General features: G+C 33.7%; 1 protein-coding gene across 1 annotated transcript in view; it reads left to right on the top strand.

Moving 5' to 3' along the window:
- The window catches only part of LOC148282830 (A disintegrin and metalloproteinase with thrombospondin motifs adt-1-like), a 103,475-nt gene that overhangs the window by 74,750 nt on the left and 12,148 nt on the right, over positions 1-16,577 (top strand). The window contains exons 3-7 of the mRNA XM_088224516.1: positions 9,366-9,646; positions 11,173-11,965; positions 12,068-12,173; positions 13,071-13,205; positions 15,815-15,921. Coding sequence (XP_088080642.1) covers positions 9,366-9,646; positions 11,173-11,965; positions 12,068-12,173; positions 13,071-13,205; positions 15,815-15,921 — 1,422 coding nt within the window. The remainder of the gene's footprint in view (positions 1-9,365; positions 9,647-11,172; positions 11,966-12,067; positions 12,174-13,070; positions 13,206-15,814; positions 15,922-16,577) is intronic.

Below are 16,577 nucleotides of genomic sequence, written 5' to 3'. Positions count from 1 at the left end.
TTTTATTCATTTAATAAATGGAGTGAATGACTTCAAATTTCATAACGAAATTGTATGGTTAAATCCGTCAAAATAGATGCTCAATTACAATGTTTTGGTGACCTGCTATTACGTTATACTGTGGTTATGGTTAATTCGCGGATACAGACATATATTTGTTGTAACCTCCACGCAGATTTCTCGTCAACTCTGATTAAGCTCATTTATTTCTAAGTTCATAAAATATGAATACATTTTTTTTCTAAACATGTTTAATTACAAGATACCAACGTAGGCCCTTAAAATTTTCTTACAAATGTACACATTTTCATACATAAACATCGATTTTACTTCATACCGTGATGATAATACATATTATGTACCAATGCAGATAGCATTAAATGCTTTTGTTATTTTATTTATTTATTCATTAACGCACATTGTCCACGTAAACAATTTATAGGGTTTAAATATTACAATTAAAGAGTAGTTTAAAACATTAAAAAAAAGAAAAGAAGCATTGACAAACATAAGGGACATCGAGACAAGATCTGGACTATTTATTTAGTGCTCGTTCAAATCGTTGTAAACCCAAACCAAAAAAGTTCAGATCTTGTCTTGAGTTAACAATACGACAAAGACGGGTCATTGGAGAATTAACACTACTTCATTGTTTCTCAACCTACGAGTCGCAGTATTAAATTTTACTTGTCCCAGTAATGATAGAACATCGATTATACCATTTAGTATGCCGAACATATATATGGAGTCAATATTAGTTCTACGTTTTGGTAGACTAGAAATATTTAACATTGACTCTATATCAGCATAAGAATAATTACCTTTCTCTAGTCCAAGCATCCACGCTACTTTTCGAAGCAAGCGATGTTGGACTGATTCAATGTGATTTATGCGATTGACATAGAATGGAGACCAGACTACGGAGGTATATTCTGGAAGAGGGCGAACAGTTGAGCAATAAAGAGTTTTATTGTACGGACATTAGTAAAATCAGAGGATATTCTGTTAAAGCCAAGTAATTTCAGTGATTTATTTACTGTATTATCTATATGCTCGTTTATGTCAGTTTATAGTCCAAAACAACTCCTTAATCTCTACATCAATTTTGGAGTTTCCTAATAGGTAGTTTTGTTCTATGAAATGACATTATTTTGCATGTTTTAATATTTAGTTCTAATTTGTTGACTTTACACCATTGGTTAAAAGAGTTAATGTCTGATTGAAGAAGAAAACAGTCTTGTAAAGTTTGAATTATTTTGAGAATTTTGTTGTCGTCCACGAAGAGCCAAAAGTGAGAGTAAGAGAATGATTTAGCAACATCATTAATAAACAAATTGAAAAGCAGGGGTGCCAAATGAGCACCCTGAGGTACACCAGATGTAATATCAACACTTGTTGATAAATAGTTATTTATCCGACCATTTTGTTTCCTACCAGTAAAATACGATTTAATAAATGAGAGTAATGGATCTCTTATTCCCAAGGCATGTAACTATGTAATTTTATGCAAATTACAAATTTTCTAATTGGCCCCTGTTACTATAAATTTAAAAGAACGACGTCGATTAAGTCTTTGAGCACTTTTCGAGCCTAATACTTTTCTTTATTCATTATTTTTGTTAAGGATTATAATGATATGAATTATTATATAAGTACGTAGCTTCTAAACAAAAAATATATCACGGTGTGTCACAAGCTGCACAATAACCCCGCGATCGCGGCGTTTCGTGTCAAATTCAAACTTATTTGAACCTAAATGGCGCCCCCAATGTCATTCATCCGAAAAAAAAATTAAATGGCGTCGGACGTCACATATCGATATATAATTTTCGCGTGAAACCGCCATCGTGCGAACTGTTCCGCAATGGTCGGATAAAATAATACATTATTTGAATACAATACCCATTGTCAACGTAATATTTTTGGAATTGATAATATAGAATGGCTTGAGTTGCAAAACGGATTAACGTTTCCTATTTTCAAAACCAATCGAGTGTGGAGAAACTGAGTATTGCCCTTGTGCAGACTAATATTTCTGCTTTATGGAAATGTAAGGTCACTTGAAGAGTTAACGCGCTGTATAACAGATAGGTACTACACAGACCAGGTTAGAATGCGAAACTAATGCCATATTTCGTTAGTTGTATTTTTACTAAATATAAATGTGAAAAGAATTAAGTGCTATATTTTTAATTCTATATTCGAAAAATTACCGAAATTCCCATTGGGGATTTGGGACTTCCGGGATGTTTTCAATTTTTTAGACTTTTTATGGCTGAAATTGTGTCATCAATTCTAAGGGTGGTATTATATCATGCGTCATTGTTCAACATTACAATTCTTGTTTGCATCATGCTGCCAAATAAGAATTTCTCTTTTGTGGCCTCAAAATCGTTTAACGTCCTGGATGAACATATTATGTTCTCCAAAACGAAAGCCATTTTCAGAGAAAGTGTACAAGTCTGGATTTTGTCTAAGGGAAGAGACCATTGCAGGAGACTGCTGCGAGATATTGCATAGATTTTTATACTATTAAGCGTGTTGCCCAGATGTTTATTGAAATATATGTATGTTTATGTGATAATATTTCATTTTTATTTTGGCTTTTATTTAATTATGTACATGCTTCCACTTTCTATTATGTTGTATCCCAACTCAACACAGGGCCCTTGGCCTCATAGAGTTTGGCATACGTTATTATATGTATTTGTATTAATAAAAAATAAATTTTTAAAATAAAAAAAACATGGAAATGCACGAAAATTACTCATGAATTTAAATGCCATTTTCTTCGCTTTTATTTATTTCCAATAAACATTTTGTTTCTTACAGTATCTTAAATAAATTTCTGCCACGATATACTTTCAGACCTAGTTTTATCGTACGTATGTACCTTAAGCCTCTTTACCATTTTTTACTGCCATTCTGTACGTCATCTTTCTAATTAACGAATTGGTTAAGTTTTGCACCATCCTCAATACTCGTCCATTCGCATCCATGGTGTTTGTAATTCACGTTCGAAACCACTATTGCGAGTGATGTTCAAGTTTGAACATTTATCTATAGATTACATTGTACATTAATGGGTTAAGTGTTCTGGGATATAGAGTGCATTGCCACGTCACAATTGGAGTACTACAAGCCAACTGGAAAAAATAAATTTCAACTGTCATTTTAACATAGCATATTACAACAGAAATTGTACTGAAAAGTTTCTTGAAAATGTACAGAAAAAATAATAAAAAATATTTTGATAAAAACGCACTACTTTAAATGACGTCACTGGTTCATGTGAATCGACCTATGATCTGAGAGCTATGGAAGATTTCCGGTATGCTTGTCGCTTCTGGACCAATGGGAAGAACTGAATGAGAATAAGCGGAAATGAACCTCTGACGTTACACGCGGAGTTATTTCAGAAATACAAAACTTTGAAAAATCGTAGCGCCGATAATACGATATGTATTTTTTTTAATTTTTTTAATTGACTTAGTTTAACAGTCTAACAAATATTTTTTTTTTAAAAAACCACTGAACTTCCTCATTGAGTCAAAAACACTCGTCCAAGATTCTGGGTCTATTTTACACACAGAACTATAGTTTTCACCCGCCCAGACACTCGGAAATAAAACCTTAATATTGGAAACTAAATAGACAGCCAAATTTTTATATTTTTAAACGTTATTTTTCATGTTGCTTTTTTATATTTATAATAATTAGGATTTATGATTTTTTTGTTTACAACCATTCAATAACGTTCCAGATAAGAATTTCGTAATTAATGTTGTAAAAATTAATAAATTATTCAACGATTTGACACGATTTGAAAACTTGATTCATCGAAGTTTGATGACAAAACGAGTACATTATATTACATTATATTATTAGTTGTTGTTTTAATTATTATTGGTGTACTAATGCAGTGCCTAATGCACCATTAGGTGCCGAAAGGGAATGATGATGACGTTTTTATTATTACAGATAACTTGTATAGCTCCATTTTTCTAATATAATACCCCAAGGGGCGTTTTTATCATCACATGCTATGGATTCATTCAAATAATTTTGGTGGATTTTAATTTTTTTCCGAAATATCTCTCCACTCTTACAGGTTCGCACTTCTGCTAGGAGATCATTATATGTCATTAGGCTTACGACCGCAAATACGCGTTTTATATACGCGCAAATTAGTGCGCTGTTTACGTACAAGTATAATAACTTTTCCATCGCCTTAAATGTAGTTGATCTAATCGTAAAACTGCTCGTCAGCCAGTTTATCTCGAAGGTAGTTCTTTTAGATATTCTGGAGCAGAGTTTTGCAGGATCCGTTACATTTTAGCTTTAGAAAGCATCACCTATATTAAAAATTATAAAATTGTAATTACTACATAACCACCAACACATCAGTCTAATAAAAAATAAGATTAAAACTTTAGAAAATAATGCCAAAGGTTTGATATTGACAAGCCACAAGACAAGAAAATATTGACAAAGGTTTGACATAGAACAGCCCAGCAAAAAATCAATGAAACTAGAGCTAATTATTGAGCAAACTGCGTGTTACAATTAAACCATGGTTAATTCATAACTGAATGATATCATCATACACATACACGTCAGCGAGTTTTCTTTATTGACGGATTATAACTGTGCAGAAAAATATTTTATGGAAAACTATGATGTACGAATTTCATAAAATCTTATCAAATCAATAAAACTACAAAAATAATTAAGAATATAAGCGAGAAATATGACGCTATAGCACTTAACAAACCATTACTCTATTTCCTTTTAGTGGTAGACAAAGAGGATAAAACGCCCATGTACAGACCTCGGTAACTGTAGGTTTACAAATCTTCCCATGCACGAACGTAGATTCTTCCGATTTTTCGCATTTTCATCCTTAAGTATTCGTCAGGTTTGATTATGCCATGTCTTTCTCTCTCTTTTTCGTTTTCTGCATCCATCAACATTGGCATTGTACTTTTCAGCCATTTTTTCGCAGCCCATTCTCTCGACATATAGATTTTGTTGATGATGCTTATCTCAGCTTCACATTATGCACGGATTTTGTCATTCATACCTGTGGGATCAAATTTTTATACATTTTTAGGGCCATTTTCAATGAGTTGCAAATAACTCACTATTAAAAAATGGGAATCAAGTTGAGATAGAGTGGGATTTGAACCACGGACCTTTGAGCCGTGAGTCCGAGACACTAGCCACGTAACCACAACCCAATTCATTCATTCATTTTTAAAGCATTTAGCCTACTTTTATCCTTATCTTTCCAAGCCCATACTTTTCTTCCACGGATATGGGTCAGCACAAGGATTCTTTTGTGAACTGCTAATTTCGCCTGCCACGACAAAACCTTATTTGCCACAGTTGACTTTAATGGGCCGTTTTCGCACCACAGCAAAAATCAACCCAGCACGATAAAATAACATAAGGTAGATTGATTTTTATCGTATTATAATTATTTTGTTTATTTAATGACGGTAATTTATATTTATACTTACGCACCCACACACACGCACCCTCTCCCTCATTCATTCCCACACGCACATGTACCGTCTCCCTCATTCATTCACGCATACACACATTCACATACACATGAATACAAACGTCACACACATACAATTACGCAAACTCTTTTCTTATATATTATGTGGCATTAGATTTACAGTGGATTTTTGAAATTGGCTCTAGCATTGTTAATATTTTTCTACTTATTTTGTTCATGTAATAGCTGTAAAAATCCCAAATAAAATAAAATAAAATAAAATAAATGCATTAACCATTACACTATGACGCCGGCCAATCTCCACTCGATTTTCTTCTGCAAAATGTTTAACTGGGAGTAGAAACTAAATAAATAATACGAACCCACCGTAATTTTACCGTGCCGTGTGGATTTGGACGATACATGTGAAATTGGCCGTAGATTGAGTTTCTCTACTGACAGTGTCTTGGAGAAACAGCATTTTAATTTCAATAAATAATCAAGTACCTACGTTCTTTAGTAATGACCACTTTTTTTAAATGCAAAACTAAAATATCTACCTAATTACGTACCTAATCTTGATTTTAGTGCATCGTTCACCCTTGTACCGGTTCTCATAATCATTTTCTGTGTTCCATCACCAGAAGATATTACTCGTCAATTTGATTCATTAGTCAACATTTCACTCCGTTACCTGATTTATTTCAATAGGTCACGGAGGCTTAACTTTTCATGGCGAATTCGCTGAATCGTGTCCATAGATCTTTATTTGTAAGCCAGTATAGATGCTTTCTGGTTGACGAACGACCGTCATGATGGAACAATGCTTATTTCCGTGTCTGCAATGGTATCTAATCACTCTAACTGCTTTGGGCAGATAACGGAACCATAAAGACGAATTCTTAACCAGACTTCCCTCCATTTACACGATCCTCCGTTTAACAGAACGTCACGTAAATTTAAAACACACTATTTTTCTGTTTGTTGGAAAATGAGATAAAAATGTACAAAAACGTTGTTTTACTTTGACGTAAGCATTTTTTTTTTTCAAAAAACTAATGTAAAAAATATTAACATTGCTCCTAAAGGTATCTGAAAATTCATGCTATCAATTTATGAAAAAAATATTCCTATGCAATGTAGAGATACGTAATGAACATTACACACTGACACGTTTATTCCCCGGCAACGTAACAGTTCAATTTAACGAGTAGACAAGAACATAACCTGCTAACGAAAAGCGGACGGTAGCTAAAAACGAATTTCATTCAGTTTTGTAAAAGGTTGGAATTATTTGAAGAAAGGAAAGGAACGCGGAAATGGACCTACCTTTGATACGATGAGGATGTTCTTCAATTTTGGGCACTGGATGTTGAAATTCACTATACATTATGTTACGATTTATGATAACCTTTACGATGCGCGACAAATCCAAAAATTTGTATGTAATCTTTAGTAATGTCAAAAATGTTGTTTGTTATGTTCCAAATCGAAAATCTTCTAATTTTGTATTTCTTCTATCTTGATGTAAAATAGGTACCATAAGGATGGGTCAAGTGAAGGATGGGAAAGAAAGGTAATCGACCAGGAAAAATATATACATAAATGCCGTATACTGAACATAACCTATTTGACAAAAACAGTTTTGTTTCAATGCTTGAATAAAGTTTTCACTTATTATTTTCGGGTTTAAAAACGATCACATACAAAACGGCTCGTACGTGGCGTCGCATCATTTTGACGTCACAGGTCATGCTCGCTGAATTAACTTCTAACAAATATTACGTATGGCACGGTATCGTAGTGCCTGCAGTGAACCCGAATATTAAGTGAGTACCTATCGGTGAACCAAGTAAAACATACGAATATCGTTTATGTTAGTAGTCACACTAGAGTGTTCAATTTGGAAACGTTCGGTCACTCACATATAAGACAAGGTTTATTAAAGATTTTAATGGACCGAACGTGTCGTTTGTATATTGTTTTGCCCATAGGACGCGTCTCGTTTTCAGGTAATTCAAAACATACGTATTTTCTCTGTAGAAATTTTACAAAACGCCGCGCCACACGGAAAAAATAATAATACCGCTCCCATCGAAATATAATTTGAAAATGTTAGTAAAAAAAACGTGAAGGGGCCATGCTGTTATTTCGTAAAAAATATTTATACTTTCGTGCAAATTTGTAATTTCGTATACAAAGAGGGAGCTTGCAATGCAACGCATCTCCGAACATTATGTCACATTGCTTCTTACATAACGTTACATTTATTTTTTATCTAAATACACGATGTAATCATGTCATACCTTACCTACCGATGATAATAATTTAATAAACTTAGAGCAACAATCTTCTCGTGTAAAACATTATGCCATATCTAATCTTGATTTTAAATCTTGACATAAATCACGAACAATCAGAATATCAAATAAACTTGTTTTTTATTCATAAAAATTGCGGTGAAAATGAGGAATCTACAAAATGAAAAAGTTTTTTTTTATTATTTTTATTTGAACCGGGTTGTGGTCACGTGACTGACGTCACGAACTTCTGGATCAGAGGTCCAATATTCGAACCTCGCTCTATTACTATTTGATTCCCATTTTCTTAGAGTTAAGGCTGTAGTCGGGTAAAACGAACGCAAAATTAGAAAATCATACGATTTTGCCATTTTAAAACGAATGTTTTTTTTTAATCGTGCAGTAATAAAAAAATTAAAAAAACATAAATTAGATTAAAACAATATTTTTTTAGAGGTATTTATGTTAAAAAATATACTTAAAAGTTTTATGTAACTAAAATCAAATTACTTCTAGACCGGCAGATTACGCCATTTCAAATTTAGACTAAGCTTAGGTATTTGGGATCTCAATAAAGACTAAGTATTGAACAAAAATTTGATGTAATAATTAAAAAAAATAACATAAAAGTGGTTGCGGCAAAATCTTATTTTTTTGTTTTTGAAAAGAAATATAAGAATTTTAAATCACATAAATTTTTATGACATCTTTCTTTATTTCTACTTAAAATTATGCCTTCGGTAATACTTAAAAAAAATATATTGAAATACTTTTGTTGAAACCTTTTTTAATAGAATTGTATTCTTTTTTTTTTTTAAAGAAGTTAATTCTGGTTGTAATAATCCATTTAAAACAATATCTTATTGACTTTTTATAACCGTCAGACCTGCCCTAATTGTTATCGATTTTGCCATTTTAAAACGAATGTTTTTACAGTAATCGCGCAATAATAAAAAAAATTAAATGATATATTAGATAAAAACAATCTTTTTTATAGGTATTTCCATTAAAAAATATACTTGAAAGTTTTATATAACTATAATATAATTACTTTTAGACCGACAGATTACGCCATTTCAAATTTAGACTAAGCTTAGGTATCTGGGATCTCAGTAAAGCCTAAGTATTGAACTAAAATTTGTTATAACTCGTTGAAAATGGCTCATCGATTTTTTTTGGTAAAGCACAGCGCAAATATTTGTTTTTTTAGATAATTTTAATGGCGTGTCACCTTAAAGGCAAATATATATATGTTTAAAGATATATTTATTTATTTGTTGTAGTTTTGTTACTCTAAGTTTTATATTTTAACTTTTCACTAAATTTTCGGGGCAAAAAATACGTTCCTAAACTCCTGAACGAGTGTTATGTTTTATGGTGATAATCCTGATTATGACTAATCCTAACAAATTCACAGGCACAGGGCTGGTTGTGTCACTATAAGATGTCTCTTTATATTTAATCAATACTACTTGGTGAATTATGTTGTGATTATAAAAAAACAAAATCATTTGTGTCTTTTGAAAATTTCGATTGAGGTAATGATTTTTCCTTCCTAGATGAACACGTTTCCCTTGGAGCCGTCCGGCTGCACGCGCACGCCCACGCCCGGGCGCGGCGCTCCCCCGTGCCGGGCGCCCTCGTGCGGGTCGCCACCGTGCACTCGGCCCTGCACGGCCCGCTGGGGATCCGCCTGCGGCGCGCCCCCGCCCTACTGGACCCGCACTTCCTGCTCGTGCGACGCTGGGCCAACCGCACGGAGCCGCTGGTCGGCCCCGTGCAGGACGGTGCGTGCCACTACAGAGGAGACACGGCGGCGTTATCGTTCTGCGGAGGAGTGGTAAGCGATCAAAATCCTCATAACATATTTAAATATTAAGTGCATATTAATGTATGTTAGGAAAACCAGACAATAACGTGTTTTAACTCTTTAACAAATGTGCTAAAAAATCCCTCAGCAAACGGTGCTGTAACGTCGTGTTACGTTTAGCAAAATACGAGATATTTTGAAATAAATTAATACATATAGCCGCCGTTTAGCTAAAAGTCACCAATCCAAAAAACACAATTTTGAGAAATCACGATTTGAATGTTCAGAGACCAAGGAAAAGGCATATTTTTGTGTTTTGGGGGTTTTATACATACCATATAATGCATGAACGCCTTTCAATGAATTCCAGTCGTAACTTTTTTCCTTCTGTTACATTTTTAAATATCTAGAAGGTTTTTAATGAGGAAAGGTGGCTAAAATTTGGTTACGTGACTTTTGCTAGTTTATAATCTGGACAATGCAAGCTACGAGAGTTAATGAAGGAAATATTAGAAATTATGATTATGTTGTTGTGGTTTTAAAGTTAAAATTATTTTTTATTTAAAGACATTGAAAATGAATATTGTAAAAAACAAATAATTCGGATTTAAGCAACTTTTTTCTAACTATCTTAACTTGGTGACGTTTGCCTATTAAAGAACGTAATTTTACGCTTCAAATGGCATATTTAACTCAAAGCTGTAATTTTTGGGGTTATTGGCTTTTGCTTGAACGTCTGCACTGTTTAATAATCTATTTTGCATAATTTATAAAAAATAATCAAATAATGTAGGCCTGTTATGGCAAAATACGCCACATTATTTTTTTAATTAAGATTAATGCATATAATATTTTCAAGTCTTGTATTCTACGTAGAATCCAAAGTATAAGTCGTGTAGGTATTTTTTTATGTGAACTTGTGTATTATCAATTATGATTTATTGTTTTCATTTTTTATTTCATATTTATTTCAGTAAATTTAAAAAAAATTGTAATAAAAATAAAATAAAGAATAGTGTATAACTGTATTAATATGATTAAAATTAATTTTCACTTCAATTAACTTCTTTTTTTTAAAACTCCTGTAATGGTTTTTAAGACAAGCGCCGTGGCGCAGTTGGTTAGACGGCTTACTGCGAAACTGGCGTCGCGGATTCGATTCCCGCCAGTTGCAAGAAAGAAATCCAAGAAAGATTTTTTCTCAATTGGTCTGGGTGTTGTGGTGAAATTTTCACTGCTGCTTTCCATACCCTCTCTTTTCTACCTGCTGTCAAGCCTTTGAAATAAAGTTAGTTTATTTAGTTAAAGCTTTTAGAGTTATTCCTTTTTTAAAAAAAGCAATAACTGTACCTCTCAAATATAAATTATTTCCATCTCAAAAAAATATCTTAAACTATCGTTTGCATTAAAAATATGCTGAGTGTCTTATATTAGAATATCTAGGAAGCGCATAAATTTGTTCAATCAGTTGATTACATAAACATTGCTTTTAAACTCAATTTGAACCGAATAAATCTGTTTTTATCCTTGTATCTGATCGTTTCGTTTTGTTTCAGAGAGGAATAATTTCATACAACAATAGTTTGTACACTGTCCATCCAATGCCAAAAAGATTTTCCGCACAAAGCGATCATCATCACGTCATCATTCGCAGGTCAACTAGAAACACAAATAATGACGCGGATTTGCATAATGTAAATTCAGGGAATAAGAACAAATCCCCGCTGAGTATTTTAGAAAACAATAAATTGCTGCAGGAAAACGTTAGAAAGATTCACAAATGGAGCAAATATAGACGGAAATCGCAAGCAGATCCGATAGAAGATAAAAGTGGCGATAACCAAATGATACGAGAAGATAGTGTAGCAAATACGACTAATCATATACGAAATGATATGTTTATAACTAATTTTCAATTGAATGGATCTCCGACTATCGGGAAAAGAAGCAAGAGGTCATTGGTTCCAGCAATTTTCGTCGAAACAGCTGTGTTTGTTGATAGAGACCTACACAAGCATATGGTGCTAAATTATCCTAAGGACACGGAACGCGAGTTGGTAAGATTCGTTTTGGCAATGATCAACGCTGTCCAACTTTTATACCACGACCCAACTCTGGGACAGACCGTAAACTTCGTGCTGAAAAGGCTGGAAATTCTGCACGAAGACCCAGCGGCTCTCAAACGGCCGCATGACATTGACAGGTTTCTGAGTAACTTTTGCGCTTGGCAAAGGCTTGAAAATCCGACTGGAGATAACGACCCATTACATTGGGACCATGCCCTTATTCTGACGGGCCTTGATCTTTATGTTGTTAGCAAACATGGAAAAGTTAGCAGTCAAGTTGTTGGTAAGATATTTTCTAAATCAACTTATTAATTAACCAGAAAATTTCCTAATCTTGTTGACATAACCGTTTCATCGATCATTATCTAATAGTTTATTATTTTAGGCTTGGCACCAGTAGCGGGAATGTGTACGGTGACCAGTAGCTGTACAGTTAATGAAGGAAGACATTTTGAAAGCGTCTACGTAGTAGCTCATGAAATTGGTCACAAGTAAGACTTTAAAACGATTCTTAGTAGGTACTTAGGCAAAGGTCGTGCAAGATGGATACGGTGGCAAAACGGGCAACTACCTACTTATCATATCTGACTGTTAACGCAAAAGTGAGACAAAACATTAGCATGTATTGTTAGCTTATGCTACTCCCATCGTGGACAAATCAGTCTGCCACGGTGGGCAACAAAAGTAAACGTGCATAGGTTATGCAAATTATCATATTTTAAAATTCAAAATCAGGTGATATGCTGTTTTATTGCGATGTCTGTGATACTTAATGTACATCAATTTATACCCTTGGTTTGTGTGTTAACTGTAATGTATATAATTTATTAAGAAAGTCTAACATTTTGCGAAATTTCGTTTACGGACTGCAATTTGATGTGCAGGGCCAGACAGCTACAGCCGAAAATTCAAATAAACACATGATTTAATACCTTATATTACAGAGTACGATAGCTGAAGCGATCAAAGCCAAAAAGAGTTCCATCAATGGGGCTTCCTAAAAATAAGGAATAAGTGTACCTACCCTTCAGCACCTTAAAGCGTCTTGTCAAGTCTTGATACTGGTTATACTTTTGTAACAGTTATACGAATGATTAGGATACAAATAATTTGTCTTACTCATTTTGCTTGACTAGGCTACCCGTTATGCCTACACCCTACGGGCAAAACGGATGTTTTCCAATGGTTTTTTTTTCAGTATTACACATTACTTGAACATGTTAATTCCTAGTTTTTCTCATTATATGTCAATTTTAGTCATTGAAAAGGCGTTGTTAATATGTTTTAATTGTTTTTACTAAGCGATCCTTCTTGCACGACCTTCCCCTAAGTATTTACATATCTTGTATAAATCTTGTAAGATTCTAAGGCAAAATTTGTGTCATTAGCTTGGGTATGCGACACGATGGCCCTTTGGCAGAAAATGAATGCGATCCAAGTAGTTACATCATGTCTCCAACACTTGGAAGTGGAAAAATTACCTGGTCACCCTGCAGTAGACGATATCTGCAGAACTTCTTAGAGTGAGTAACCACTTATGATACTTATTTTGAATTATATTGAAATTTCAACTGAAAACAGATCAAATTCTTTGTATTTTACTTCTCTAGGCTACAAAACATTTTCCTGGTTAGGTATTTTGCTAACCTCTCCACTTATTAATTTTAATAGGAGAAGTTCGGGTAACCCCGGACTGCGGGCAACTCCGGATATTTAAATATTTACGAAACCGACCGCAGTACACAGATAAAATCTTACCGTTAGAGTATAAAATAATCCAAGTTGTGTTCCGAGCACCGAATGAGTTAGAAACTAGTATGGATTTTGTTTTTCTCGAAAAATCTTCATTGTTCCTGTCGAACTTTATTGAAGGTTAATAATTATAACTAGTTAGCTAACGTAGGTACTTGATTTTTATTTGAATTTAAGGAAATTTAATGTATTTATCGTTCGTAATATGAGAGATGTGGCTAAATATGACCGGATAATAGAACACTATAGATTTATATGTTGTGTTATCCAGATGTTTATTAAAATTTATGTTTTTGTAATAATTTTAACAACAACAAACCATCACGCCGTTTCCCCGTAAGGGTAGGCAGAAAGGATAGAACGCCACACCACTCTATCTTTTCATACAGATCTCGCTTCATCTACATTCATACATCTTCTCATGCACGCGCGCCGATTATTCCAACTTTTGACATGTCCATCTTCAAGTATTTTTGAATTTGGTCATGCCATGTCTTTCTCGGTCTTCCTCTATTTCTGCATCCATCAACATTCGCATTGTAAATGTTCTTAGCCGTTCTTTCGCTGTCCATTCGTTCTACATGTCCAAACCAGCGCAGAGCTCCTTTCTTAATTTTGTCGATAATGCTTGTCTCAGCCTTACATAATGTACGGATCTTAAAATTTGTGCATCTATCGTACATAGTTTTTCCAGAGATCGCATTTCGACAGGATACCGCCTACTTTCATCTCTGTTTTTGCAAGTCCACACTACGCTCCCATACATCAGGGTCGGGACCAGGACTCCGTTGTGAACAGCTAGTTTTGCCTGTTGTGACAATCATTTATTTGCATTTTTATTTGTAATTATTTTTATTTTTGGTATTCTTTAATAATATGCATGCTTCCACTTTCCATTATGTTGTATCCCAAGTCAACACAGGGCTCTTAGCCCCATAAGAGTTAAATATACTTTTTTTGCGTAATGTGTATATTTCTGTGAATAAATTAATCATTTTGGCGCCTTTGGACATGATTTTATGTTTTGAATTTAGCATAATTGTTTTACTTTATTAAAAATGATTTATCAATTAGCTTATTTATTAAAATTATTTCTATTTCCTAATTTCAGGGCAAATTGAAAGAATGTGATTAAAGGGGCTTCAAGCTTTTTTTTAAAAGTGAAGTGAAAAAGTTTTTTTTTTTTGTATTTCCATGGCTACTTGAACTTCCCCTAAACAAAATTATTAATAAAAACTTTTACAGCGATCCCAATCTGAATTATAATATAATAATACGGATAAGTACAAAATAAATTAAGCAATAATAATAATAATAGAAAATCTAGAAACCAAAAAAGCATGTTGCAATGCAAATAAAAAGTAACTCAGCTTAACAAAGAAAGAGAAAAAAAAAACATAACGCATTTTTAGTTACGTAGAAAACATTTTATTTATTTATTTGACTAATTGTAGTCTGCATTACTTAACGGGCTGTTTAACCCATTATGTAATGCAAACTGTAAATATACGTTAGACGTTATTGAATAGAAAGCAGATAGCTGCTAAACTGCCGATATGTACAGAAAAATAGATCCATGTTATCCGCAGAAGGAAGCCGTATTCAGCAAGCGAATTGCCCTAATAATGGGTGAATTCTGACTTGCATTTGTACGGCTTCTGGGTGTGTAAAACACTGCATAAGTTCTCACTCTAGTATAACTATTAGGAATATACAAACTGATATCTTTCAGTATAATTTGATTATACAGGGGGTTCTTTAAACCCTGTCACATCCGAAACCACGATGATCGGTATGGGCAAGAAAACATATTAGCATATTAAAAAAAATATTTAGAACAAAGAAAAATTTTAAAAATAAAATATCTAATAAAACAAATGGTTGCTTACTTCTGCAGGGAAGAAGTGAGGGGAGCGCGGAGCAGTATCAGACTCCCCTCTTCCCCCTTTTCTTTTCCCCCCTGCAGAAGTAAGCAACCATTTGCTTTTTTGGATATTTTTAAATTTTATTCGTTCTAAAAAAATACTTTAATGTGCCAACATGTCTTCATGCTCATACTGACCATCGTGGTTTCGGATTTGACAGGGTTGAAACAACATCCTGTATATACTTTTAGAAATCAGCTTACCAATAGAAATGTTTCCTGAGAAAAATTTGACGACGAGATTTGAGGGTGTTGTAATCCAGCATCCCTGCTAAAAATAATGATGAATACAAGAATGGAGAATTATTAACCAAAATTATCCAAAATACGCATTGTACCTTTTTAACCTTTAAATTTATAGCCAGGTATATTACATGAGAGTACCCACAGGACCAAAATCAGTTAAATCTTACAATATATATAAATGTACAGAATATGTATTTTTATTTATTTTAGTACTCAACAGTCAAGATGTCTCCTGGACCACGGTAGTTCAGCTGGAAAATTGGACCACAGTGCTGAAGGCCTTCTACCAGGAGAACGATTTGGTGCCGATCAGCAATGTTAGTATCAACATATTGTACCTTCTAATGAGGAACATCAGCCCCATGGGAAATGTGATACAATAATGTTTTCTTGCGCGCAGTAAAAATTTAATAAATTTTACGGTAAAGTTTCCTGAAAACATACGAAAAAAAATATTAATAAAAACGAACTACTTTGAACGACGTCACTGGTTCATATAAATCAACCAATGATAAAATAGTTATAGAAGACTTCCAGTTTGCTTGCCGTCAACGGGCTAATGGGCAGGACTGACTCTGACGTCACGCGCGGAGTTACTTCCGAAATACAAAACTTCAAAAAATGATATAGCTGATAATACGATTTATAATGATTATTTTTTTAATTTTCAAACCGCGCATAAGAAAAAATCATTGTATTCAATTTGCCGTAAAGCTGAAGTTCCTCATTGGACTTCTTCGAGCCAACCAAAAAAAAGTTAAATCCAATTTTTAGATTACAACAGAAATGGAATAATGAAAGTCTAGGCATTTACAGGGCTTATATGACCTGCAATTGGCTGGTCCAAGTTGCCACATTACTGTGTTAATTTCACCATTCCGCCAATGTTTGAACATCCGCATTTCCTCAACTCTTCCATCTGTTGACTTGTAAGTAATTGTTACAGGCGCCATGGCGGCAAACTGTGAAACTG

The sequence above is a fragment of the Micrasema longulum genome, unplaced genomic scaffold, assembly GCF_059751315.1.
Source record: "Micrasema longulum isolate JH-2025_06_02 unplaced genomic scaffold, ASM5975131v1 h1tg000287l, whole genome shotgun sequence".
In the NCBI taxonomy this organism is placed as follows: Eukaryota; Metazoa; Arthropoda; class Insecta; order Trichoptera; family Brachycentridae; genus Micrasema; species Micrasema longulum.
Note: the sequence above shows the minus strand (reverse complement) of the source record. Positions and strands in the feature narration are given on the sequence as shown.